At 36.9% G+C, this 20,189-nt stretch overlaps 1 protein-coding gene across 4 annotated transcripts in view; it reads left to right on the top strand.

Moving 5' to 3' along the window:
- EPS8 (epidermal growth factor receptor pathway substrate 8) overlaps positions 1-20,189 on the top strand; it is a 210,915-nt gene that overhangs the window by 24,580 nt on the left and 166,146 nt on the right. Inside the window, exons 1-2 of one of the 4 annotated variants that reach the window (XM_049882554.1) lie at positions 2,158-3,239; positions 7,274-8,232. The exons of 2 other annotated variants lie outside the window; for them this stretch is intronic. In XM_049882554.1, coding sequence (XP_049738511.1) covers positions 8,104-8,232 — 129 coding nt within the window. In that variant the 5' untranslated portion in view covers positions 2,158-3,239; positions 7,274-8,103. Of the gene's footprint in view, positions 1-2,157; positions 3,240-4,290; positions 8,233-20,189 lie in introns of those variants that run through there. One more of the 4 variants, XM_049882552.1, reaches the window with a different exon arrangement.

Raw genomic sequence — 20,189 nt, 5'->3', positions numbered from 1 at the left:
GAACTTTTGTATCTACCATTCAGTAGTATGTTCCTGTAGGAGGATTTCATTTTTACTACTTCTCTCTGTGTTTAATGGCTTTGTTTTGTGTGCAGCCTACTGCTTTAGAACAGAAAGTGTTGAAATAAATTTTACAGCCAAAAAAATTGGCAAAAAATACCATTGGTAAGCAATATTCACCAGACCTCAGTAAGAACTAACCTGTTCCTGTGAAATTAGTTGGTGAAAAAAGTAGGACCAAATCTCTTGGTTCTATTTATATTTCATTTTCTAAACTTCTCATTAGCCTGGGTATATTTTAAACAGTATTATTTTGGTTCTCCTTAACCACTTTTTTTTTTTTTTTTTTGGTGCAAATACAAGGAGCAATCATATAACCTCTTGTTCTTTACTAACCTGCCCACAGAATGTTAGCTGCTGTAATTTTTCTCCTTCCTCGTCACTATTATCATAGTCATTGTTGTCAACATGTATATTTAAAGATCACAGATTGCAGTTTGACTGGCCTGTAGAATTTGTGAAAAGTTTAAATCTAAGAATCTTGTGTTTAAAGTTAGAGCAAATGTTATCGATAGTTTTAGAATTTAAGACTAATTACTTTTGGTAGCAAAGATCAAACGATTTTGGCTTATTTCGGAGTTAAGTTAGAGGAATCAAATTTGAATGACATGAGGGTCTTATTTTACATGCCTAAGACTGCGTGAAAATCAATTTCATATTCCTTTTAATTTGAAGGACACGAACTACAAGGGTTTCTTTTTTCACAGTAGCAAGAAATAGACTTGGAAGATAAATACTTTTTGTATGCTATCATAAAGAATTATGGGGAAATAAATGGAGGAAGTTGGGGGTAGGTATGAAATGAGTCTGGAATTTGTGACTTTGAATTCCCAAATTCTGGCACTGGTATTATGGTATGGAAGAGCTGCATTAAAATCCCATAATCAGCTGAGATGGACTGGAGAAATGAGGATGCCATGTAGGATGTGCTTGTATCATCTTGTGAGTTAATCTTGCTTCTAGTTTTGCCATCTAGCTGAGAGCAGCATAATCCCTGTACAAATAGTTTAAAGTTGAAGATCTGAGTCTGTTCCGTTAAGGAACAGAGGCCCCTTGTTGTGAAGCCAGCACAGTCACTGTGGCACAGGGTAGTAAATTGCCTTGCATGTCAACTCCGCCCCAGCCTGTTATTTTCATGCCCTAAAGATCCATTGTTGGGAGACCAGGGCAACAGTCAAGGGTATTTCTGCTTTAATCTGCACAGTCTCTCCGTTTAGTTTGGAATTGATCCAGATATGCCATCCTTTTAGTGTTGTTAAAGGATGTCTTGTTTCATTACCTTGCTTTGTTTTTATCACCAATTTGGAAAGTTTAGCATTTGCACCTAGTCAGATATCACTATTAATCATTAGCATACACACCCACTTTTCCTTCTATTCAGGTCTAAGTATCACTCTCTCTTCTTGGAAAACAACAACTTTCCTTACTTATTTTAAAATATAAGCCTTAAATCAAAAACATCTAACCATAATTTTATAGTGAAAACACAATTGGAATTCTGTTTTTCCCCTGAAATTTAAAAGAAATTGTGAGAATTGTTTTGCCTGGCGGACTTGAACTGCCGACCATTTGGTTAGCAGCCATAGCACTTAGCTGCTACGCCACCAGGTTTTCCTTTTTAGTATATAAAGATTTAATTTGCTAGTGCTGGTATTTTTCTTACTGGGTAAATATGAATGCAATAGACCTTCATTGTAAATTGTCTTTATTGCATAAAATCAGCTATGTGTTGAATCAAGATCAAGATTGTAGAAATATAGATAATTGCTACGTTAAAAGCATGATATAACTTTGGCGAGAAATTACTCTATTTCCCAATCAAATGAACAGATGTTCCTTTAATCATTTAATCAAAACATGTTTATTGTAGGCCATTTTGGCATGTCATAGCACCGTGTAGGTTACTGTGAAATCCAAAAGAACACATAGGGGATATAAAGTACCAAGTCATAAAATATTTTGAAACATAGCTAATTTTAATAATACAGTTTATATAAGAAGTATAATAGGTATTAGAGAAGAAAGATGATTTAATTCTAACATGTTTTTATTAAGAAAATTTAAACCTATGGAAAAGTTGAATGAATAGTATAATGAACACCCATATACTCTTCATCTAAATTCATCAGTTGTTAACCTTTCAGTATATTTGAATTCATTCTCATCTTTTTCTCTCTCTCTGTGTGTGTATATGTGTATGTGTGTGTATATATATATACATACACATATATATGGAGCCCTGATGGTACAATGGTGAAGAACTTGGCTGTTAACCAAAAGGTTAGCAGTTTGAATACACAAGCTGCTCCTTGGAAACCCTGTGGGGGCAGTTCTGCTCTGTCCTGTAGGAAGGGTCACTGTAAGTCAAAATTGAGTCCACGGCAGTGAGTTTGTTTTTTTTATACACATACATGAATGTATGTATGTATACTTAGGTTCTCTCCCTCTCTCTTTCTATGTGTATATGTACACGGATATACACTGTTTTCCCTGAAGAACAAGGACATTCTCCTGCATAACCACTATACCATTTTTATACTTAAATATTTTGTCAGTGATTCAAACCTATCATCAGCTATATAGTTCATTTTCAAATTTCTCCAGTTGTACTAAAATTGCTTTGCATAGTTTTTTTGTTTGTTAGAATTGGGATCTAATCAAGCAGCATGCATTGCATTTGGTTGTTCTGTCTCTTCAGGAAAGGTGTCCTTTAATCTTATATCTGGGCTGCCTAGTATGTGAGCCACTAGCCACATGTGACTGATTACATTTAATTTGATTAAAATCTAAAAAAAATTCGGTTCCCCAGTCACACTAGCCACATTTCAAGAGCTCAATAGCCATGTGTGATTAGTGGGTACTGTGTTGGACAGCACAAATATAGAATATTTCTGTCATCACAGAAAGGTCCATTGGACAGATGTAGAATATTCCTCACTTCTTTATGTCTTTCATGAAATTGATGTTTTGAAGAATTTGGGCCAGTTGTTTTGTTGAATGTTCCACATTATTTTGCCTTGTTTGTTTCCTCATTATTAGGTTCAGGTTGTGCATTACTATATTTAGCCCATTTCATATTCTTTTCTTGCAGTGTGACTAACATGCCTTCAAATGAGAAGTGGGGTCTTTGTTCGCTCCCCATGGATGTGGACGAGGGCTTGTGACAGCCTCCCAGTGAAGTAAGGTGAAAGTGATGCTATGCAACTTAAGACTCACCCACCCTTTCTTGGGGTGCTTACCTTTGGAATCCAGCCACCACACTGTGAGAAGGTCTAGGCCATGTGAAAAGGTTACAAGCAACAGCTAAGGATTCAGCTGACAGGCAGATAATGTGGGTGAATGTGCTTTCAGATGATTTCATCTCCCAGCTTTCATTTCTTCCAGCTGAGGCTCTAGATGTAGTTGAGCAGAGGCAAGCTGCACACTTGTGCCCCGTCTGAATTCCTAATGGACAGACACTGTGAGGGATAATAAGTGATTATTCTTGTTTCAAGCTGCTAGGTTTTAGAGAATTTGTTACACAGCAGTAGATAACAAATATACAGTTTAAACAGTTTTGGCATGAATACTACATAAATGATGGTGTGCACTTCCTATTGTGTCATGTTAGTTGACATGTAATGTCAGTGTGAACTATTATTGGTGATGCTATTTGATTATTTGGTTAAGATGGTGTTCACTAGATCTCTCCATCACAAGTACTTTTCCCCTTTATAATTAGTAAGTAATCTGAGAAAAATTTAATTTTGCATAGGATAAGTTTCTACTAAGTTTCTTGCTGATGTTTTACTCTACACTCTTGTTTTGAGTGGATTTTGAAACTGATGCAATCTTAGAAGTCATTTTACTCACGTTCTTCATTTAGTATTATTAGGTATTCACTACAAATACTGTCTTGAAGCTGGGGACATAGAAATCCATGAGATGTCATTACCGCTGTCTTGCAGCTTCGAGATGGAGGCTGACATAACTGGAATTCAGAGGGGTTGATGGGGTGATACTGAATTTGTATTCCAAGATGCTTTGACTGAAAGGTTTTATTTTCCAGAACACTAAAATAATGTCATTATGGTGATTGTAGACTCTAGTCTATCTAAGGCTGATCAGTGATGCTTTTAGAATTATGCTTTTGTCATACAGAGTTAAAAGATCTTTTTGTAGGCACTTTTATGTTAGAAGTTCTACAAGTCTTGTCTTTTAGGACTTTGAATGTGTCTTTTTCTGAATATATAAATATATGTATTTTAAAATATAAATCTGTCATGTCCCAGATTTCTTCTTATGCAAATAAGTAGTACTGATTTAAATGAACGTTTATGAATCAAAGACTATCAGGACACTTGTATGATTAAAAAAAGGGGGAGGGTGTACAGTGGATTAATGAAGTGTGCTGCCATCTAACATAGTGCCCCAAATAACTCTTGATTGAATTATTTCCATCTTTACAGTCCCTGTTATTTTGATTATGAATAGAATACATAAAAGTTAAACTTTGTTCTACCGATAAGAATCCATAGTTTTCCTGTTGTTTATTTCTGGGATATAAGAATAAGGAAGCACTGTTGGTTTTTGTTGTTTTTGCTTTGATAGTGGGAAATTTACCTAGATTTTTCAGACCTGAATTCTATTTAGAGTTCTTGGTAGGACTTACAATTTGAGAGAAATACAAAGGAGTAAGACCCACACTTTTAAATCCTGAAATCATACCTGGGTTTCTAACAGATGAACTAATATGAAAAGATATACTAAATGTGCCAAATTATACATTGTGTAATCAAATAGTTATGAATGCTGTTATACTGAAATGGCATTAAAACCTTCCTTAAACAATGACTTCATCTTTGAATATATTATGGAAACAAAGTAAAATTTGAAAAACCTTTTCAGCAAAATCTCATTATAAATCTATGACGGGGATTCCTTAGTGTAAAAACTCTCCTTGTGAGCCCTTGAATAGATTGTTTTGTGCTATTTATTGCTTTAATCTTCTTAATGTATGATTATAGATCTATTTAGAGTATTTCATTGTCTCTTTCTGGTGAAATCATTTTGGTTAGACTACTTTGATCATGTCATCAAGTTCATGATATTTAATTCCTTCGTTGCTGTCTTAGGGATCTCTAGAGGTATACCAAACCAAAACCAAACCCCCTGCCATCGAAGTGATTCCGACTCATAGCGACCCTATAGGACAAAACCCATAGAGTTTCCAAGGAGCGCCTGGCAGATTCGAACTGCCGACCTCTTGGTTAGCAGCTGTAGCACTTAACCATTACACCACCAGAAGTATACAGAACTAGTGATATATGTATGAGAGAGAGAGAGAGGAAGAGAAGAAAAAGAGAGAAATATTTACTTCAAGAACTTTGCTTATCTGATTGTGGGGGCTGGCAACTCCTAGGTCATGCAACAGGCTGGAGATTCCTGCTGGCTCATGTGATTGTGGGTGGCTGGGAAGTCCAAAATCCAAATGTCATGTGGCAGGCTGGAGACTTCTGTGAGTTTATGTCCTAAAATCCGTAGGTCAAGCAAAAGGAAGAGGAAGAATTCTGCCAACATATCCATTATAATCTGGAGGCAGAAACACACCTTAAGGAAATTCTCTTTTAAATGGATTACTTGATTACATTACATTATGGAAGGTGATTACATTGTATTAGATTACATTGCATTATGGAATAGCAGTTAGACTGGCATTTGCCGAAATCACTGGCAACCATAGTCTATAGCTAAATTGCCACATACAATTAACTATCACAGTGGACTGTACGGTTTCACCTGTATCTTGCCCTCTGACTAAATATTTAGCAGCATTTTCTTACATGTACCTTTAATTACAGGAAAAATTCCACGAGAGAGCCAATGGATCAATCAACAGTTTGAAAAAACAAATTGAAATACAACTTTTGCTAAAGAAAACAGTGTACTATCTTTATACAGAAGGGAAATGTGGTAGCAACTGTCTCAGAATCGTTTGAAAATCTGAGTAATGCTATCTAGTTGGGGAAATAGCAATTAAAATATAAGTGAGATCTGGAAAGTATAAAATTCAAAGAGGTATGTGGTAACAGGAAGGCCTATATGTTTAACTCTGACAAATGCGGAAGAATATAGAACTACTTAAGAAATGGAGTGAAACTGCAGAGTAAAGAATTAAGGGAAGGGGAGGAAGGGACCATTAGGAAAGGCTTGAATGCTGGCAGACAAGAAAGGAGGAGAGGGGACAGTAAGATTGTTAAATTTTGGGGTGGAGGTATGGGGCTGTATTTAAGGATTTGCTAAGCAGGGGACCCATAGAATGAGACACCACTGTTTCAGGTGGTTTCAAGATGAATAATTTAAGTGTTGAGGGAGAAGGGCTGATTTCCCAAAAACTTGAAACGGAAGGAGGAATTGGCCGAAAGACTTTGCAGAGGTTATGAAAAATGTGACTATATATAAGTGATATCATCTGCACATGCCTCCGATGGATGTAATCCGTGTATAGCTTCTTTCCTGACATCAAGCAGCCCTGACCTTTACAGTTTTCTGGGTATGTGCACATCAGGCCATTGTGGCATTTTGGTAGAGAGAATAGTGAAGGAGGGTAGGCTTCAGATGAGCAGCACTCCCTCCCTTCATCCGTTGGAGAGGTGGAGTGGAAGTGACAAGAGTGGCATAAATGCCCAGGGAGCTTAGCGACTGCCCCGGTGTTATCCTAGCACAGTATCACATTACGCATTGCTCAGTCAGCCGGCGTCCTTCTCACAGTTGAGAAAAAAGTTAATATTGTTGCTTGTAGAGATTTTTTTTTTTTAACTGTATTTCATCTACATTTTAGCTAAATCTTATAGACAGTTTGGTTGGAATGCTTGGAGTTGGGTGCTGAGGGAAAAGAGTTTTAATTTCCAGTTATAGAAAAAAATTTTGAGCTCTGCTCTGGTAGCATACACAACTGTTGCTCTCTTTGCTCTGGATTTAAAGGTGAATACCTAATCACTTACTCCTCATTTACCATCAAGCCATGCCAACTGCTGTATCCTAAGATCAGCGACTAAATAAAACAGGAGTATGTTATTATGTGACTCATCCTTCCTGAGTGTTTTTCTCCTTGTATTTCAGATTTATAATGTTGTGGTGTGAAGAGAGATTCAGGGTTTCCATTCCTAATTTTCCCTTTCCTGCCAGACTCATGACCTTTGCCAATTCTATCCTTTCCTTCATCTGCATACAGTTTTGGTTGTGTTCTGGATTCTTTGGAAGTTTATAGAACAGGAGTCATTTAAACTCTTCATCCAAATAGAAGAAGTGTCTTAATTGAGGTAAGGCCAACATCTACTGTGACAGAATCTTCCCCTCATCCTCCTGGCACAGGGAGAGAATTCATATAATAGAAGAATGGTGCAAAACCCTGTGCCCGAACAGGGTCCATTGGAATAGAACTAATGCCTAACTGGAGGCACAACACAGTGATTCCTTTGCCAGGCCCTATGCTCTGCTTGGTCCCAAGCCATTTGGCAACCTGGTGGGTGAACTGTTGACTCTGGCCTTTCCTCAGCCTCCTGAGGTCCAGGATAAAATGCCCAGCTGTCCCTTCCCTTGTAGGAATGACCCTTTGAAAACAGTAATTACCCCCACTGTTACTTAATAATTTACATAATTTTGTTTAAATTCATAACTATAGTTGTTTGGTTTTACTTGTAGTATAAAAGCTTCAAATAGCTTGCAAAAATTTAAGAACGGAGTCCATTTAACACCAGACTCTTTAAGTATTAAAAGAGCTCATTTTCAGTGAATATGGGAGAGCAAGTGGGATGATTTGAATTAGATTCAACTGATGTAGTTCATGTACTATATATTTTGATCACTATAAATATTTTTGTCGAGATTTGCATGAATTAAGTAGTTTAGTCCTTTTTATCCTTTTCCCATGTTCTGACATCCGTAAGATAGAAGTAAACATTCAGAGTTTACCGAAAGTAGAAATATACCCGTTGAATCTGATGATACTTACGCTTTTGTATTTAGATTATACTGTGGTATTAGGTATGCCTTATCTGACTAATGGTAATAGCACTTATAGCTTATGATTTGTTTTGCAGTCTCCAGTGTAGCTGGAGGAACGTAAAGAAGTCAAGAAGGAATTCTGAGGAAGAAACACAGACCTGGTCATTCCGCAGCAGCTCCCTCTGCGTGGGTGCCATATTTTCACAGTAGCTTTGTTTTCTGTAACTCTGATGCATCCCTAGCGGTGTTCTTACAATTGTGTTCTATTTAATTGTTTTTCTTTTTTTGTAATCTTTTTGAAAGTAACTGAAAAAGACCAAGAATCTTATTGGTGGTGTTCCTGAGACATAAATATTTCTAATCAAAGCTAAACTATTTTGGCAGACTGGGGGGAAAACACTTCTTCCTGCTATAGCCCAGATGGAGGGTCTCTTGTTCACCACTGGATTTGCTCTTTTAGGACATATCCTACTTTTTTTAAGGATCCAGTTACAACTCAAATCACAATATTCTAAGATGCAATGCTATAAATAAATGATTAACTCACAAAAGCCCCTTCCACTGTATTATAACTGGAATGATACTACTAATATTGATATTGCTAGAAAAGTAGTATTTGCCTTGCCTTCCTTATAGGATTTTATGACAATGAGATGAGACAGTGGCTCTAAAAGTATTTTTTTAAGGTGTTAAGTCCTCAATATAAAGAGGCATTGTGACTATGTTTATTACTCTTATTACAATGAAATTTTCTACTATCACTTTTTATTACTATCAAAATCACCAGTATTAACCTTTTCGCTATGTAACTTCTCAGATCCATCTCCTCTACCTCATGACCAACTTACTAGGTAATAAAAGGGAAATTATGCCAAATGAATATGCAGTTAGAAACTTTCTAGCTTTTCACACAGAATCTGCGGTCTCAATACAATAATGTCCCTGGTTCTGGGTCCCTGACCAAAAAAAACCAAACGTGTTGCCGTTGAGTCAATTCTGAATCATAGTGACCCTGTAGGACAGAGTAGAACTGCCCCATAGAGCTTCCAAGGAGCACCTGGTGGATTTCAACTGCTGACCTTTTGGTTAGCAGCCGTAGTTCTTAACCACTGTGCCACTAGGGTTTCCCTGGGTCCTTGAGTTTAATTCCATTGCGGGGAATACTTGACCCCTGCTTACAGGCTCAGCCCAGTCCAGAGGGACCAACTGTGTCCTCGGGGGAATTTATTTTCCTAAAGGAAATAGTGTATATAAAGTATTTAGAACAGTACATGGCACAAAGTAGTGTTCAATAAATATAAACTATTTATTCAAATGTTTATATTATATCCTCAATATTTAGGTATATTACACAATATCAGCTATTTTCATTTAAAGATTTATTTTGTTGTTGAGAATATACACAGCAAAACATACACCAATTCAACAGTTTCTACATGTCCTGTTTAGTGACATTGATTGCATTCTTTGAGTTGTACATCCATTCTCACCTTCCTATTCTGAGTTGTTCCTCCTTCATTAACATAAACTCACTGCCCTCCTACCAGGAATTTTAAGAGCCATGATTCATTAACTTTTTACTTGATGTCAAACACCATTGCTCCTGGTTTTGTATTGATTTTATGCCCCAGTCTGACAACTGGGTTTCTGTCTCATTTGTATGATGAAATCCTAAATTGAACCCTATCCATACCTAGTTACTGTTTTCCTGTATTGACTTCTTGTCTTAGTCTTAAAAACCTTCCCAGAATTCTTTAACTCTCTTTAATTTGCCAAACTTTGTTGCACCCCTATGCCCACCCTCCAAATTTAAGTCCTGCTTGAGTCTGAGTTTCACCAATAATCTGGTTAACATCTAACATGTTACCTGAAGTATAATATAAGTGGAATTTGGTAAAACTGGTGCTGAGGAGAGAAAGTATTGAGCAGCTATGGAGGAGAGATGGAAAATGACATGAACAAAGCATAAAAGTACAGAGACAGGTACATTTCTTCATTGACAAGGTTGTGAAATTTGTAAAGGCAAGAAATGTTACCCTATCCAGTAAGTATTTGTTGAATGACTGTTTGGGGGACACACGGAATTTACTGGTTTCACTGGGGGGCACTTTAATGTGAACTTTAAAGTCTGGGATCATTGTAACCTTGTTTATTGCTGTAGCACCATTTTTTTTTTTTTGCTGAATGAATGAATAAGTATTGGGATTAATGAAGTTGAGGCTGGAATGCTGAAATTGATGGTGCAGAATCTTGAATGTCAAGCTAAGGACCTGGTCCTTAGGGTCAGGAAAGAAGCAGAGCTCCTCTGCTTTATTGTTTAGTGTTATCATCTAATGTAGAGATTGGTTATCTGAGTGTACTCCCATTTGAGCTGAAGGGTTTAGAAAGCCCTTTTGATACTAAGAAAAGGAGCGAGGGCTTTACATAAGAGGCACCCTTTTGACTTAATTTTAGTTGTCAGAATCAACTTGATGGCAAACAATGGGTTTGGTTTTTTTTTTTCAGTGTCTAAATAGGTGCATGTGTTTCTAAATCATGCCTTAAAAAATTGCTCTCATGGGTAGTCTACATGTTTATACACATCAATACCAGAAGTATATTTGTATTAAATATCACATGAATAATAGCTCAAGTACTCAACAAAATGATGAAAGGCATTTGCTATTTCTGTTCTTGGTGGTCTGCTTTGGCACCCTGTAGTGTTAGTAACTATTCATCGCTTGAGGCTCCTTGAATCTGGGTGCCAGAGTAAGTGTTTCTAGGTGTCAGATTCACCTCTTCTCTACCTGTATCTCTATCTGGGCCATAGGATGTATGCTTTTGAAACACTACTACTCAGGGGAAGTGAAACCTATCAAGGGTAAAAGCTAAAGAAACTTATCTTTGTAGATACACTTAAAGGAATTTGTTCTTTAGGTTTTATCTTCATTGAGTGCTTGGACTGCTAATGGGGTCAAATTACCCCTGGTTGTGATAAGAATAGTTTCATGTATAAACAGGAGAAAATATTGTATGTGTATGTGTGGTTGCCATAGTATAGTGTAAAACCAGGTTTGCTAATCAAGGACAATTGCTCTTAAGGGCTATGAATTAAAACTGGAGTTGGAATTAGGGCAGGGCCATGGCAAACCCCATTATGCACCATAGTGGCAGGTGTGTCTCTACGGGGTGGGAGATCATTGTCACTCTTGGCTCCCTGTTCTCTCCTTATCTTCATCCAAGTGCCAGCTGGTTCAGGAAGATAAAGTCCAATTCTCCAGGCAGTTGTCCTCAGCAGGAGGAAATGGAGGAAAGTTATAATCTGAAATCTTGGAAGTGGGGGGCAAAGGGCAGGAGACTTGAGGCCTCTGAAATGTAAATACCCTACATAGGAGACTCATATTTCTTAGATGAATTGCTGTAGTTAATCTACATTTTGTTTTCATAAGGAACTGATTCCTTTTAGGCTTAGTGGTGTGTGGGAGCGCAGCTAAAATCCCTTAACCATTGTTGGAAACCTTAAATAATGAAGAAAATAACCATCCATAATCTCATCCTACAAAGGTAGTCAGTTAATATTTTGGCATTTGATTTTAATGATGAACAATATGCTGTATGTTTTTATGAGAATAATTTGTCTTCCTATCAGTACCACCATCATAATCAGCATCATCTTCAAATATTTATTAAGTCTTTGCTATGAGCAAGGAAAAGTAGTAGGAAGAGTGGCAAAAACAAATGAATAGGAAGTGTTGTTTCTTCTTTAAGGAGATGATCTTTTATTTAGAACCGAGCGTATGTCCTGGAAAAATAATATTATAGTAGGTGATTTACTTATTCAGCAAATGATTATTGAGTTCCACAATGTGCCAGGCACCACGCTCAGCATTTAAGAGATAATGTTGAAGGCAACATAGTTGAGATTACAGGATGTTACAGTCCAGGGAATGTGACAGACAAACAAATAGAAATTTCAGTAAATTAAAATGTAAAGTGTAAATTAGGTGCCACAGACATTGAGTTAAGAGATACATTGAAATAACGTATTGGACAGTGTTGAAAACCAGAATAAAAATACTCTTTTAAGTACTCATTTTTTTACATTGGCCCTCAATGAGAGCCTAAGGCATAACTTTAAATAAGTAATGAATACTTTCTGTGGACAATGAAAGTATGATAGTTCAGGCACATTACATTCAGTGTTTCCAAAAAAAGTATGGATGGATCTTGAGAATTTAGTTAAATGTGCCTTAACTTTTCTCTTTCTGGTTTTAGTTGTTTCGATATTGCTTTGTCAGGAGTTCAACAACGGACAAGTGCTTAAGTGCAGATTTTTTGTGGTATGGATGGAAGAGAGGACCTTAAGTTTTATATTCTGGATAAGCAGGTGTCGAGGGTAAGATTGTCTTACGAAAACTGGGAGACCCGATAAGCTCTTTTTTTTTTTTTTTTTGGCGAGGCAATAAATGTTTTTACCTCTGCAAGAAAAGGGGAGTTTGAATGAAATCTGTTACACTTTGGATATTGTATCTTTACCTGCCATAAAACTTGTTGCAGAATAGAATTTTATACCCAGAGTTATTTAATTTTAAATCGCCTGGGTATATTTTCTTTGTATCAGATGAAAGAAATGAGAGCTTACTTGTTTATCCTTATTTGAATTATTCACTTCCTGAGTGAAATACCCCTGGAGATCTTTAAGAAAAGGTTCAGACACTTAACTACCTGAAATTGTGTAGAATTTTGTTATCGTACTTTTAAAATCAAAATGTATAAAAACCCAGACTTAGAAAATGGATGTTACTGAGGATGGTTCTTCCCTTTCTAATTCTCCTAAGTGGTGAATTTGAGAACAGACAAATACTTACAATTGGCGAACATTTTGCTTATATTTACTTAGTACCTTAATCTGTTGTTGTGAAACATTTTGCAGTTTTCCAAACTTTTTCATTATTCTGTCATTTGAGCCTCAGTGGTTCTGTATTGTACACAAGGCTGGTACTATGATCCTCCCCATTTTGCTGCTGAGGGATTTGAGGATGAGAGGTTATGAGACTTGACTATGGCTATGAGTTATTAAGAGTGTGAATTTGGCACAGGCCTTTTGACAGCAAATTTTTTGCTCTTTTTAGTATGTATGAGGCACTAATTGTTTTCTTAAATATTAGTATTTGGCCTCTGTTACGTCGAAGTGAAACCAAAACCAAATCCGTTGCCATTGAGTCGATTCTGACTCATAGCGACCCTATAAGACAGAGTGGAACTGCCCCATACGGTTTCCAGGGAGCGCCTGGTGGATTCGAACAGCTTACCTTTTGGTTAGCAGCTGTAGCTCTTAACCACTATGCTACCAGAGTTTCCATGTCAAAGTCAGGTCACTGTAAATTCAGGAAAACTGGATGATATCTTTGGACCATTAATTCCACCTTTTTGCAAGCCAGATAACCAGTGGGGAATGGAAAATTTGTTTCGGACTTCCCTAAGTTATTATTTCATCACTTTCCACTTTCTTACCAGTGCAATGTTTTAGATGATAATTAGAGGTTTTGAGATTGGTTCACAAAAATAATTTAACTTAAAAAATCGCTGAATTGGTCCTCTTGGAACTAAGCTGCTCCACTTGAAATAATGTTTTGATGTTTAAAGAATAGGTTGAGTTTCTAGGAAACAGTGAGTGAATTAGTTAATGTACTAAGCTTAAGTACTTTTTTATCCACTTTATTTGAACGTTGTTAAATTAGACCATGCATTTAAGAAAGCAAAGATAAAATCAGTTCATTACCTGTTGAGTCCTTACCATTATAAAATGACAACACCATTTTATAGTCCCACCAGCAGTGTAGAAGTGTTCCAATTTCTGCACATCCTTACCAACACTCATTATTTTTTGTTTTTTAGATAATAGCCATCTTAGTAGGGGGTGAAGTGGCATCTCATGTGGTTTTGATTGGAGTTTCCCTAATGACTAATGAAGAAGCCCTGTTGGCACAGTTACTAAGTGCTCAGCTGTTAACGGGAAGGTCAGTGGTTTGAATCCACCAGCCACTCCACGAGGGAAAGATGTGGCAGCCTGCTTCTGTAAAGCATGAAATCCTATGGGGGAGTTCGACTGTCCTGTGGGGTCATTGTGAGTTGGATTCAACTCAACAGCACACAACAACAACAACACAACAACAGTGACTAATGATACTGAGCATCTTTTGATGGGCTTATTGGTCATATCTTCTTTGGAGAAATGTATATTCATTTTTAAATTGAATTCTAAATTCAATTTTTGAATTAAAAATACCCATTTTGAAGTTGGGTTGTTTGTCTTTTTATTATTGAGTTGTAGGAATTCTTTATCTATTCTGAATATTAAATTCTTATCAAATACATTTTCCAAATATTTTCTTCCATTCTGTAGGTTGTCTTTTTACTTTCTTGATAATTTTCTTTGATGGACAAAAGTTTTTAATTTGATAAAATCCATTTTTTTTATATTTTGTTGCTTGTTTTTGGTGTTTTAAGTAAGAATCCATTACCCAATCTAAGATGATGAAGGTTCACTCCAGTGCTTTCTTCTAAGAGTTTTATGGTTTTAACTCTTATATTTAGGTCATTGATTGATTTTAAGTTAGTTTTCATATATGGTGTGAGGTTAAGATCCAGCTGCATTCTTTTGCATGTGGAAATCCCATTGTCCCAGCACCGCTTGTTAAAGACACTATTTTTTCCCCCATTGAATGTACTTGGTACCCTTGTCAAAAATCCGTTTTCCATAGGTGTGTGGATTTATTTATGGACTCTGTATTTCATTGGTCTATATGTCTGTACTTATGCCAGTACTAGACTGTTTTGATTACTGTAGCTTTATAGTAAGGTTTGAAATCAAGAAGTATGGATCTTCCACGTATGTTCTTTTTTAAGATTTATTTTGGCTATTTGGGACTTTGAAAAGAGACAGTCTGAATTCAGCCTGCCGCCTTTCCCTGTGACCCACAAATGCACCTTGTGCTTAGGACCAGATATACTGGCCTGGCTTCTTGAATGGTAGATAGTGTGGGCTGACTTCCTTTCCCACTGTGTCTTTACCCAAAACACATCCCATAGCAGCTGGTAGCCTATCAGCATATCCCTCCTCTCTTGCCTTGAACACATGTCAACATTCCCAAAAACTGCTTAGCTAAATGTGTATGTTACATGGCACCTGGCCAGTCCCATTTCTGTATCTGTTCACAGTGAAGAGGAAACAAGGTCCTTTAACTACAGCACAAAAGAGGGGTGTGTGCAGAACGCCAGTCTTGAGTCCATGGTGGAGTGAGCCCCATTGGCCATGGGGGAACAAAGCGCATTATTAAAACACACCTTGCCCTGTTTCTTCCATGTGTGAGTGAAATGTTGTTCCATCTAGTGCCTGTGTGTAAGTTGTATCTTTCTTGGTGACTGTGGACTTTGTCACCCTCAAAGCTGCTTTGACAGGGATCCCTTGCAATTCTGTATGAATCTGAAGATAGGCTTTTCCAATTCTGCGAAAAACACTGTTGGAATTTTAATAGGAATTGAGTTGAATTTATAGATTGCTTTGGGTAGTATTGACATCTTAACAATATTAGGCCTTCCAATTCATAAACACGGGGTGTTTTTTCCATTAATTTAAGTCTTCTTTAATTTTCTTCAGTAATTTTTATAGTTTTTGGTGTACGCGTCTGTCATGAATTGAATTGTGTCTCCCCAAAATACGTGTCAATTTGGTTAGGCCATGATCCTCAGTATTGCGTGCTTGTCCTCCATTTTGTGATTGTAATTTTATGTTAAGAGGATTAGGTTGGGATTTCAACACCACCCTTACTCAGGTCACCTCCCTGATCCAGTGTAAAGGCAGTTACTCTGAGGTGTGGGCTCTACCACCTTTTATCTCTCAAAGTATAAAAGGAAAGGGAAGCAAGCAGAGAGTTGGGGATCTCATAGCACCAAGAAAGCAGCCCTGGGAGCACAGTGCATCGTTTGGACCTGGGGTCCCTGCGCCTGAGAAGCTCCTTGACCAGGAGAAGATTGATAAGGACCTTGTGGTATTTCTGTTATAGCAACACTGGATGACTAAGACAATGTCTTTCACCTCCTTGTTAAATTTCTTCCTAGGTGTTATAATCTTTTGAATGCTGTTGTAAATGTAATTGTTTTTTTAGTTTTCTTTTCAGATTGTTTATTGCTGATGTATAGAAACACAACTGAATTTGCATGTTCGTCTTAGCTATCTAGTGCTGGATGGGTTTAACAAAGAGAAATTCTTATTTTCTCACAGTCTAGTAGGCTAAAAGTCCAAATTCAGGGCGTCAGCTCCAGGGGAAGGCTTTCTTTCTCTGTCGGCTCTGGAAGAAGATCTTTGTCATCAATCTTCCTTTGGTTGGTGAGCTTCTCAGCGCAGGGACCCCGGGTCCAAAGGATGTGGTTGTGCTCCTGGCACTGCTTTCTTGGTCCTGTGAGGTCCTCATGTCTCTCTGCTTGCTTCCTCTTTTATGTCTCAAAAGAGATTGGCTTAAGACACTATCTAATCTTGTAAATCTCATCAATATAACTGCTGCTAATCCACCTCATTAACATCATAGTGACAGGATTTACAACACACAGAGAAACCACATCAGATGACAAAATGGTAGACAGTCTTACAATACTGGGAATCATGGCCTAGACAAATTGATACACATATTTTTTGGGGACACAGTTCAATCCATGTCTAATTTTTTGGCATACAGTTGTTCATAGTATTTTCTTAAAATCCTTTTTATTTCTGTAAGGGTAACATCCCCACTTTCACTTCTGACTTTAATTATTTGCATCTTCTTTTTTCTTTTCCTGTCTAGCTGAAAGTTAATTTTATTGATTTTTTTCAAAGAACCAATTTTTGGCTGTGTTGACTATTTTTTCTATTTTTGATTTCATTTATTTGTATCCTTATCTTTCTTATTTCCTTCCTTTTGCTAGCTGTGGGTTTAGCTTGCTCTTCTTTTTTTAGTTCCTCAAGTTGTAAAGTTATGTTATTAAGATCTTTTTTAATATAGGCATTTGCAGGTATAAAATTTCCTCCGAACACTGCTGTACATGAATCCCAAAAGTTTTTGTGTGCTGTGTTTTTGTTTTCATTCATTTTTTAAGTATTTTCTAATTTCCCTTGTGATTTGTTCTTTGATTCGTTAGTTAAGAGTGTGTTGTTTACTTTTCACGTATTTGTGAATTTTCCCATTTTCCTTCTATTAACAGATTTCTAGCTTCATTTTATCATGGTTGGAGAAGATACTTTGGATGATTTTAATCTTTTTAAATTTGGAGACTTTATTTACAGCCTGGATATGTTCTATTCTGAAATATGATCCATGTGCACTTGAGAAAAATATGTATTATGCTGTTTTTGGATGGAGTGTTCTATGTATGTCTTTTAGGTCTAATTGGTTTATGTGTTGTTCTGATCTCTATTTTCTTATTGATATTCTGTCCAAATGTTCTATCCGTTATTGAAAGTGGTATATTGAAGTCTTTAACTAAAAAAAAAAAAAAAAAAGTTGGAGAACCATTTATTTCTTCTTTCAGTAAGAACAGAAGGGCACAGGTGGGTAAAAAAGACACAAAGCTTTCCTACTGTTTTTAAGTTGCCCTTTTTTTTTTTTTGGCATTTGCTTCATTGCTATTAACCTTTATTTTCCAAAGTTCTGACATTTTTCTTGTTTTTTGATATTGCTGTGCAAGGGACCGGGGCTTGGAACTGCCTATTCTAGCTTGCTCAGGATTCACAGATGTTACGTTTTAAGATTAACAGAACCAAATGTGTGCAGCAAATAAAACCTCTAGGAAAGGTTACTAGATTAGGCTTTATGGAGTTTAGATGACTTTACCATATAGTTCTGGTTTTGGAAGTTTATTTTTTTCTGAACATTTACTATATAGATAATACATATTGATTGTAGAGAAATTGAAAATGTCAGAAAAGGGCAAAAACAAAAATAATTTCCTTTAATCCTCCTATTTGAGAACATTTTTAGTTAAGGTGGGGAGAGTGAATTCATTTTAGAAGAAGGAATTAGTGAGTATAGCACTAAAATGACGAACATAATCCAGGAGCATGCAGATAGTAGCTGGGAGGAGAAGACTGTGTAGTTGTAGGTGAATGTGGTTAGCTACATTACGGTGGACAGTGAATTCCAGGATAAGAGTCTTGTTGTTTCTCAAAGTAAGGGATTCCGGAGTTCTTCTAGCCCAGGATTTTTTTTTTTTTTTTTCCAGGTAAGGAAATAAAATTGAGTTGCTCAAGTGGAAGAATTGGACCTTGAAACTGGGATTCTTGATTATTAAGCTTATATTGCTTCAGTTATGCAGTGTGATCTCATGTGATTAGTTGTGACTGCTGGTTCTAGGACGGGACAGCAAAGTAAAACAGTGCTTTTTAGGAGTAAATTCTGACAGCCTTAGGAAAGGAGGATTTGAAGAGGAGGTTATTTGATAATGCAGGCAGGAGGTGATACAGAGTGAAAGAGATGGAGAAATCATTAATGACTAAAAGTTTCAAGCTGGGTGATGAGGAGAAAGGAAGTATTCCTAAAATAAGTAAATTTGAAGAGTAAATTTGTTTTGTGGGGAACATTAGGTTCAGTTTTTAATAAATTAGGATATCAAGGAGAAATGTTTGTTAGGCAAACAGGACTGTGGATTAATAGGTGTTAAATTATACTTTGCAGATAATGAGAATTGAGTAATAGGATAATATACAACATAGGACTAATTCCTTCATATAGTAAAACTGAGGGCAGTTTAATTCCAGAAAGTCTCCTGAAGAGTGCTGCTTTAAGAAAAAATTAGTTTTATCTATTAGATGTGTCAGAAACCCTGGTGACGCGGTGGTTAAGTGCTATAGCTGCTACCAAAAGATTGGCAGCTCAAATTCACCAGGTGCTCCTTGGAAACTCTATGGGGCAGTTCTGCTCTGTCCTATAGGGTCACTGCTGTGAGTCAGAATCGACTCAGCGGCAGTGAGCTTGGGTTTTTTGGTATTCACTGAATGAAAAACTGGTTAAGATACTGGTGTGGGCAGGCTGACCTCAAAAAGACCTTCTTTGGCCCTATTGATGCTTCTTTTTATCCAATAAAAATATTAATTGGATGTGCAAGCCCATGTAAAACGTTAATCTGTGTGTTACAGAAAATGGTATTGCCCTTCAGCTGGTGCTAGAGTGGCTTTGTGTGATTTTATGACATGATGACATTTGCTATCCTGGTTGTAATTCACTTTAATAATGTTAACTAGTTTCATTTGGGCAATGTGTCTGTGCTAGTCCCTCATCATTTGTTGACATTTCTGAGGTTGCCAGCCTGAGCTATTATCTGTTTGGTCCGTGAACATTTTGAAGATGGAGGCATTTGTGTACCCCCTCTTTGTGTATTTCTAGTATGAAAATAGGTAATGAAAGTTCTGAAAAGCCCTGATGGCACAGTGATTAAAGCACTCAGCTGCTAATCGAAAGGCCAGTAGTTCAAACCCACCAGCCGCTCCGTGGGAGGAGATGTGGCAGTCTGCATCTGTAAAGATTTACAGCCTTGGAAACCCACCCTATGTGGTAATTCTGCTGTGTCCTGTAGGGTCCCTATGAGTGAAAATCGACTTGACAGCAACAGATTCAATTTGGTTTTAATGCAAGCTCTGTATTGTGCTGGCAAGGATTACTAAGCTCACCTGACAAAGCAAGAATGATTTAGTTTTCTGTGGGTGAAGGAATTTTATTTTTGGATACGTAGTAATACGATTCTGGAGTTGGATGGGGCTGTAGAGTTTGTGTAATTCAGGGACAGCTACTTGGCTTCCATTTCCGTGACAACTTTATAAATTGGTAGTGACTACTCAGGGTACTGGTGAGAAAGATCCCCACACCTCGAGGTTCAGCAGTAAAGAGTGCAATGATAATTATTGTATTTTATGACTTAATGGGAATAGGGAATGGCTACACAAGTGACATATATTTGCTAATCTGATCTAGTTCAACTTTTATTTTTCAGATGAGGAAATTGAAGTCCACTGAATGATTAGCTTAGCCTGTACTAGGCAGTTAGGTGATATTTTAAGTGTTTGTTATAAATCAGTTCTTTGTAACAGGCAGAATTTTCCTCTAGAAACAGTGTATCAAATGGCAGCTCTTTCA

Source organism: Elephas maximus, chromosome 4 (genome assembly GCF_024166365.1).
Source record: "Elephas maximus indicus isolate mEleMax1 chromosome 4, mEleMax1 primary haplotype, whole genome shotgun sequence".
NCBI classification, from domain to species: Eukaryota; Metazoa; Chordata; class Mammalia; order Proboscidea; family Elephantidae; genus Elephas; species Elephas maximus.
This window is presented reverse-complemented; position numbering and strand designations above follow the sequence as displayed.